General features: G+C 53.6%; 1 protein-coding gene across 1 annotated transcript; it reads right to left on the reverse strand.

The window, feature by feature from the left end:
* Nucleotides 1–979: 979 nt before the first annotated feature.
* Nucleotides 980–4178, reverse strand: SODALDRAFT_339934 (hypothetical protein; the record flags this gene model as incomplete). Its single annotated transcript, XM_028612899.1, has 2 exons — nucleotides 980–3538; nucleotides 3630–4178. The coding sequence occupies 2 exons, from the start codon at nucleotides 4176–4178 to the stop codon at nucleotides 980–982; spliced, it is 3108 nt and encodes a 1035-aa protein (XP_028466385.1).
* Nucleotides 4179–8390: the final 4212 nt, after the last annotated feature.

An 8390-nucleotide genomic window follows, 5' to 3' on the forward strand; every position in this document is an offset into this window, starting at 1 on the left:
CGTCCGGGCGCCTAGAATCGAACCCATGCGGGCCACCGCTCGACCATGATTCCCCTCGGTGGCGGCGAACAACCGGATCCCCTTCTCACTAGTAGCCTTCTTGACGCCCTGTAAGGGTGTCGACAGACTGAGACCCAATCTCTGGACGACGGCCCTGAACGTGCCCCATGAGGCGCCTAGGATTTTGAACGAGGGGAGGCCGAACCGGTCACTCTCGTCCTTTACGTGGACGGCCTTGAGTCCCAGCTCTCGGGCGACGGAGTCTAGGGATACGAGTTTGGTGCGGGAGTAGCCGGGGAGTTGCTTGTGGAACGTTGCGACGTCGAGGTCGTTGGAGGTGGAGGTGGAGATGTGTGTCCAGTCACGAGCAGCTGGGTTATGATAGACCTGACGGCGAGCAGACATGATGATGGATTCTTTTGCTCGTGGACGGGAGGGGGAATAGGGAAAAGTTGGGTCGAGTCCACGTTGCTGTTGTCGTTGGACAGACACTAAAGGACGTTAATGGAGACCGCTCCAGTTTATTTTTACCGACGAGATACGGTATGCAAGCTGAGCTTCTTACTGGTATAAGTGAAGTGGGCTTTGCGGCTTTCGACTCGCGCCCCATCTCGACAAAAGACCTGCCTCATCACGTTAGTCGCATTTGTCCGCTGCACGATGATGCATTCATCTTACCGAATAATAAGACCATCGATCCATATCTTGTGGACACATGCAAATCCCCTATAAACCGTCGAACGGACCAAGACGATGAAAACAACATCGCTATGCTATGTCTTGGGAAAACTCGCTACTCTACTCTTCCCTGTTATACCTTTTTTTTCTTGTTTTTTTCTTTTCTTTTGTTTTTCCCCACCAAGAACCCTCCTGTGTAGTGATACACCCACGAAACGGGTACAATCTAAAGCCCTCAAGCCTTTTCCCAAACCCAGTCCAATTACCGTTCCGGACTCCTTTAACGAACACATGGACTTCCCTATCCCATGCGGTTCCGAAGCCCGCTCGCCCGTCCAAACCCCGGAATCCACTTCCGCCGGGAACCGTTGTGGTCCCTCCCTCCGCCATGCAAACTCGCCCCCCCTTCCATCGCCCCTTCAACGACACCAGCCGTCGGCGTCGCGTCTCCGCCCCAAGATCCCTGATTCTTCCCCGGCGTGTTAGGCGCCATCGCCACAGGCGTCACGGGCGTCGTCGGCAACGGCATTTGCATTTGCAACGACGACCCGCCATCAACCACGGGTGCGCCTTCCGATTCCACCACGCTGCTCCCCCTCCGCCGTTGCGGCTGCGGCTGCCGCTGAATCGGCGGCGGCGTGGCGCCCAGCGCGCGGGTATCGTCGTCCATCATCACCTTGCTGCGGTGGATCCACGACGGCGTGCCGCACGTTACGTGGCCGTGGCCGTCGTCTGCCTCGTCTACCGTCGTCGTCGTCGTCGGCGGGTCAGCGGCGGCCACTTTTTCGGTCGCCGGGCTGGGCTGGGTAGGTGACGGCGCGGAGCCTGTACCGCCGAGGGAGCGACGCCAGAGACTGTTGATCCTGCGGCTGGTGCGGGGCGTCGACGTCGACGTTGTAGGTCGCGACAGAGGCGGGTATGCGCGATTGTTTCCCTGCTTTGCATCTGTCGTCGCAGTAGCCGTCGTCGTCGTCTTCTGCTGCGGCAATGAGAGACGCGCCGGCCTGTTCCGGCCATCGTCGCTGTTGCGCCGCACCGCTCGTATGAACGAGTTTCGTAGCTTACTGTTCGTATTCGTATTCGTATTCGAATTCGCACTTGCACTGGCATTTGCATCTGCATTTCCAGTTGCACCCGCATTCTCGGCATTCTCGGCTTGTCCTTGTTTAGTTGTCGTTGCTGCTGCGCTCGCAGATCCCGTTCGCGCGTGCAAACTCGATCTCCTGTTAGGAGGCGGAGGCGCCACTCCTGGACCAAAGAGCGCTTGCTGGATGGGCACCAGGTCTTCCAAGGGATCAGGCCAGACCAGAGGAGCCCCGTCAGTCCCCGGCCCCTCGGATGACGATGGGCCGGGACCGACCATAGCACGGGTTTTCCAGCCCGCCGCACTCGCCGGGAATCCGAAGAGATCCGGCGACCCTCGGCCGCCGCGTCGCTTCGTCTCTTTTCCTTGCTGGAGCCAGATATCCAAGCTCGATTCGAGGGACTGGATTGACGCGCCATCATCGTCGTCGTCATGGTCGTCGTCCGAGTCCGAGTCCGAGTCCCACGCATTCCCCTTCCCACCGAAAGACGCCGTCGTCTCGTCGGCCGACCGAGGTCGTGCATGGGACCGCAGCATCCGGTCGTCGAAGTAACTGCCGCCCACAAAGCTTCTTCTTTTGGTAGGAGCGATGACCTTTGGCTGAGGACGAGAAACGGAAACGCCGTCATTATCTTCCGGCGTCTGCACTTCGTGCTTTCTACCCACGCTGTCCGTCGGCGGTCGGCTATCGGAGATGCTGCCATTGCTCCGCTCGCCAAACGTACCCGACTGTGCGAGCGTGTCGGTCGAGTTCGACGTCTCGAAACGCCTCAGGGTAGACGTCGAGATGGTGTCGGGTGTCGGAGGTAGGCCCTGGTCGGACTGACGGTGGCCGCTCGGCGGCGTATCGGTGTGCACTCTCCGTAGAGCCTCACGCTTCTCCATCTTCGACTTGGTCTGGGACTGCGAAACTCGCTGCTGTTTGGAAGGACTGGTACTGGTCGGCTCGCCCTGCAGAGATCGGTCAAGCCGTTCGATCCGTTGCAGGGGAGAGCGCTCGATAACGTCGTTGATGGACTGGAACCGGCCACCGCTGCTTGTTCGGCTCGCGGAGCCCGAGCTTGGTCCGCGATGTGGGGTGGCCGCACTGGGCCGCGGGGTGCTTCCCCGGTCATCTGGGCTGAAATGAATGTTGTTGTTGCCGTCGATGGGTAAAGGCTCGTCCAGGGGTGACCGGGGCTTATCCCGGCTTCCCTTGTCGCCGTAGATGCTGACGAACGAGCTCTCGCTGAGGACGCTGAGGCTCGGGCTCATCGCCCCTGAATACCGGGCCATCTCGATATCCGAAACACCAACACCGTCGGCAAGCATCTTAGGCGAGCTGAGCAGGCCTGCCTGGGTGCCCAGGAGCACATGCCGTAGATTGGCCGTGTTTTCGGTATTGTCGGAAAGGAAACTGGGCATCCGGTTCACAGCCTTGAGTTCCTCCCGCAGCCGGAGTAGATCACCCGGGTTCTCGGCGGATGTCGGCGCGCCGGGAGTTGGGTCGAGCCCTTCCAAGTGGATGTAGCCCGCCGCCTCAACCTGTCTCACCATTTCCCGTTCTTTGAGGAGTTGCTCCACCTGAGCCTCGAGCAGGATGATCATTTGCACTGCTTCCTGGACCGCCTTGTCCCGTTTCTCCAACTCTTCCAGAAGCCTATCGTTGACATCCTCCATCTGTCGCTTGTTGGCTTCGAGAGATTCGACGCGTTCCTCGAGGGCGTTTTGGCGTTCGCGGCGGTGGAAAAGCTCGAGTTTGAGGTCGAAATTCTGCTTGTGAAGCGTAGAAACCGTCTGCGCGGAGACATTTGCGTTAGCATTCATATGGGTAGGATATAGAAAGCGGGAACTCGTATCGTGAGAGGTTATAGGGGCGAGCACTCACGGCTTCCATCTCCTTGACGCCCATCCCCTTCTTCTTGGGAGGCTCTGCGGCGGTTGTGCTCGAGCCTAATGTGGATGCACGGCCGTCGGAGGAGGAGCCTGGTTGGGCGGGCGAGGTCTGGGCGGTGCGCGAGCGTTCTTCCATAGAAGCGGCCATATCCTGTCTCAACCGCGCGATGGCATTCCTCTCGGCTTCTTCTCTGGTTTTCTGCAGACGCTCCTGTAAGAAGCTCGAGACTGCGCTCTGGCTCTGGCTCTGGCCTTGGGGTTCTTGCGTCATCCGAGGGACTACCGACTGTGGACGCGGCGTTATGGGCGGTTTGACGCTGGCGTTGTGATGGTATCGATGTGAAGGGTGGGCAGCGGAGGCGGGCCGAGGAGGGGGTTCGGTGGCGAGCCGGGAGGAAGAGCTATTTGCGCTATGGGGCGTCATCCTGGTGCTGGAAGTGCTCGTCGACGATCTCGAGGGGGCTCGGGGGTAGTGCGAGAGAGAACGCCGAGATGACCTCTCCGGGTCACGGGCGTAATTTGAGTTTGCAAATCCGTCCATTGTGAAGACGAACACTGGAGCGACTGGAGGTGGATGGCGGCCGAGATGGGATGTACACGAAAGGCGGTGTGTTGGGTGATGGACGGCACCGTGGTAGGTATTGTGATAGTTGCTACTGCTACTGTTACTGCACGCGAGATGTACGCAAGATGCACGCAAGACGCACGCGAGAAATGGTCGATGACCTAGTGGAACAGGTGCCGTAAGCGGATAGTCCGTCAGGGGGGCGAGTAGGGGTGAGTGCGAAGAGTGCGAAGATGTCGACACCCGTCAAACGCGAGGACGGCCAGACATCGGATGGATCGCCATGTGGGAGCAACGAATGGCGATGTTTCGTCGTAATGTCTTGGACAGCGGGTGATGACGAAAATTATCCCTAGAGACGACGGCCTTGATCGGTAGGGAAAGTAGATGAGCTGACTGGAGAGTGGCGGTCCGTGAATGTCGACTGGTTGTACGAAGGTGTAGAGGCGAGGCGAGGCGAGGCGAGGTGACTGGCTCGAAGTAAGGAAGGACGGATGAATTATGCGGTCGGTATCAATGGCGTTGGAAGAGTGAGATTGAGACGTCGAGGCAAAATTCCAGTCGAAACGTTGTCCAGCAACGAACGAGGAGGAACGGACTTGTCTCAGACCTCCGTCTGACCCCTGTCGGCTGGGATATAGTTGGTCTCTGGGTCTTGGGTATGGCGCCCTGCGGATTGATTACACGTGTAGTAGTAAAGTCGGCCAGTTATGCGTAGACGTAGCGTAGCGTTGAGGACAACCGACAGCGACGGAGGGACGGCGGTGATAGGGCACGGATGCTCGCTGATGCGGTTGCCCGGTGTGGTGCTCAGAATTGATAAATAATCGAGATTGGAATGGACCCCGAGCAAATTACTGGGCCCCAGCAAGGATTCTTGCTGACGAACCGTCGGTGATTTCGCCTAAAGAAGGTTATAAGTTGAGTAAATGCAGGCAATCAATGATAATACCAGAAGAAAAAGAAAAAGGAATAGAGATGGTGGTGAAGCAGTAGGAAAGGGAGAAGCGGTGAAGAGAAGGAAAGGAGGAGAATGATGAAGGAGGAAAAGAAGATATGATGTAAAGGAGGAGGAGGAGAGGAGGGTGAATAAAGGGATGGATGAAAGGGATGGACTGCGGGATAAAGGGAGGAGATAAAGGTAGGGCGAGGATAACGGACCTATGACGAATGAGCCAAAGGAAATAAAAGCTGAAGATGAAGATGAAGATGAAGAAAAGAAAGTAAAAGACGTATTGACGGTTCTGTGCCCTCTTCAATCGTCTTGTGTTCCGCTTCGTTTGTTGGTCAATTGATCAAAGTGGGAAAAAAACGAGAGAATGGAATTGTGCACAGGGGTTGGGGCCTTGGCTCTTTTGGTCTTTTGGTGTTTTGCTGCCTTGGGCCTTCCTATCACACTGATCGACCAATCAATGGCTGTTCGTGCCTTGGAGTGTGGTGGCTTAATTAACGGCGGGGGACGTTACGGGTGTGTCATGGAGGGGATGGCTGAGGTTTCTTTTGTTAGCGTGCTTTGATGTTGTATGTACCTGGCTACTTCCCAACGGTTTTAACGGCATCGTCCAAACAATGCCTTGTACAAGGTAGGTACCTTAGGTACTGTACCAGGAGCACTAGTGACAGTCAGTGGCTGTTTTAGCGTCCGTTTCAGTGGTCCCTGACAGCGGGAAAGACGATCGTCTACCTACCTAGGCACCTAGTAAGTTTACACCACAAGATTAGCATACATTTTCCAGTTTGCCTCTACGTAGTGTCGCTATCTTCCCTCCTCTATTATTTGCAGTCGGGTTCAGTTAAGCCTACACTTCGTCTTTCTATCTTTCCTGCTATTTCTGTCTGTATTGGGCATCTTGTTCTTCCCTTGATTCTATGAGGACACTCCTCGGTACTCCGCCGTACCTTGCTAACAACATGTACCTTACTCACATTCTCGTCTCTTCAAAGTGACATAAACGACGGTCACACGGCCCCTGCAGGCTGCGTCCCACTTCATCCCACTAGGGGAGCTCTCCGGTCCAATAGCGGCCTTTTCCACCGAGACGGGTACCGTTGTACATACAGAGCCATCCTGGTCCCCAGTTCCCTAAGAGCCGACTGGGTCTTATGCTAGGAGAACAAATACGGGATAGCGTCTTGACTCGCAAGTGCGTGCATACATACAAAGTGGGATTTGCATTACTATAGAGAGTGTTTGCTGGGACAAACGACTTGAAAACTGCTCTTCCCACCCTCATCTAAGTGTAAACTGAAGCTGGCCCACTTTAAAGTCCGGCACTCTTGGCAGCCTGGCGTTCGTACTAGTACTACCGCCCGGGCCCCTATTACGGCTTTTTGCGGTGTTTTACGGCCGACTTCCTCTTACAGTATATAGCTATACTACCCGTATTCCTATATACTTTCGAATATATAGGTTATAGTCCGTTTTTAGGTAGATATAGTAATAAAAACTACACGTATCGTCTATAGTTTGGACGTTTAGACTATCCTGTTTTATATATCTGTTTTATACAGTTCTATAGTCCCCGTAGATTTTTTCCACGCCGTATCTACGCCGTAGTTCGTATCGCTCTAACGCCGTCTAAAATTAGGATAGTTAGTTAATCCGACCGCGAGCCTAAGCGCTACTATAGTAACGGTATTATTAAACTGTTTTCCGAGTTCGGGTTTTATCCGCGGTTATATCGAAGGATTTACGCTACCTATATTACCTGTAATGCTAACCGTCGAGCCGCCCGTCCTACACCTCCTATAGGTTCTACGGCTCCTCTACCACCTATTCTAACCGGCCACCCTCCACCATAGCCTACCTCTACGCCTCCTTAATCACCCGTTCTAACAGGTAACCCTCTACTATAGCCTGCCCCTACGCCTCCTCCCCGAAGGGGTGGCCGTCGTCGTGGCTATAGCCGTAACCAGCTCTATAACGCTCTATAGTTAATAGCGGGTTATTACTATTCTTCCTATAACCGTTACCTTATAACGGCTGCTTTTAGTACCCGTCGAAATAGTGCCCCCTATAATACCTATAACGATTATAGTAATAGTAGAGCGCGTCGTAGGGCGGCCGTTACTACTAGCTAGCGTAGAGCACGCCCGTAACCTGACCGCTACGTAGAGCGTACTAGGCCGCTAGGGTAGTATTAGCTGGGTATTACGGTTAATTATTACGACCTTAGATTAATACGGGTAGAGTGTGAATATTACGCTATACTCTATTAGATTAGAGAGAAGTTATAGATTAGTTTTCTATCCCCGTTATTAACTATTAGCTAACCGATACTATCTTCTATTACTTAGGAATCGTCGCCTACAAACCCGAAATTTAGCACTTATTATAACCAGGGCGATATCGACGTTCCCGTTATCTCCCTATTACCCGACTTCTTCTAACGCCTACTATACACGGATACTGCCTAAGCCGCGGATTATCGTAAGAGGATCCGTTGATATAATAATACCTTTACGTTTACTTCTATATAATATACGGAGACCCGTTAAGGTGCCGCTACCGGTAGCGTAATAGCTTTCTAGATCCACGGTACCCTTTACTATTATACGGGGCCGTTAAGTGCTATAGGCTAACTCCCCGCCTTTACCTAGCTATACTTTTATGATTCGTAGGCTATTACCGACTACCGCCTTATAAATACCTAAAGCCTTAACTCCACGCTAGACTATTATATCCTAGGGGAGATTTCGGACTTCTTGCACGAGTATAACCCCTTCGTTAACCTATATAAAACGGCCCGTGAACGCTTTAACTCCCTCCGCGAATAGTGCCGTATAATACTTGACCCCTGTATAGAATTAGTTATTAAGTAGGGCGCCGATATACGACGCGAGAATCTGCCCGTTACAGACGAGGTTATAGCTATTATACCGGACGAGTAGGGTAAACGTTACTATAGGGATATTATCGTCGTAGAGAGACGGTTTAACGGTAGCGTTAGCGGCCTTAGGCGGATAGACTATAAGTATCCTGCCTACCTGCCGTTATCTTACCCGCTTATATATCCGCGAGGCGGTTCCGGATATTACTAGCAGTTATAGTTACGGGATATTTATAACCGTTAGCGGCAGAATACCGAGGTGAAATTCCGTTAGTTCTGCAGTTATATACTATACCCGCGATACTAGTAGAGGTTTATACCCTTTACCTACAGCCGTCTTTTCTAGTAGTTTTTAGTA

Source organism: Sodiomyces alkalinus (genome assembly GCF_003711515.1).
Source record: "Sodiomyces alkalinus F11 unplaced genomic scaffold SODALscaffold_5, whole genome shotgun sequence".
NCBI lineage: Eukaryota > Fungi > Ascomycota > Sordariomycetes > Glomerellales > Plectosphaerellaceae > Sodiomyces > Sodiomyces alkalinus.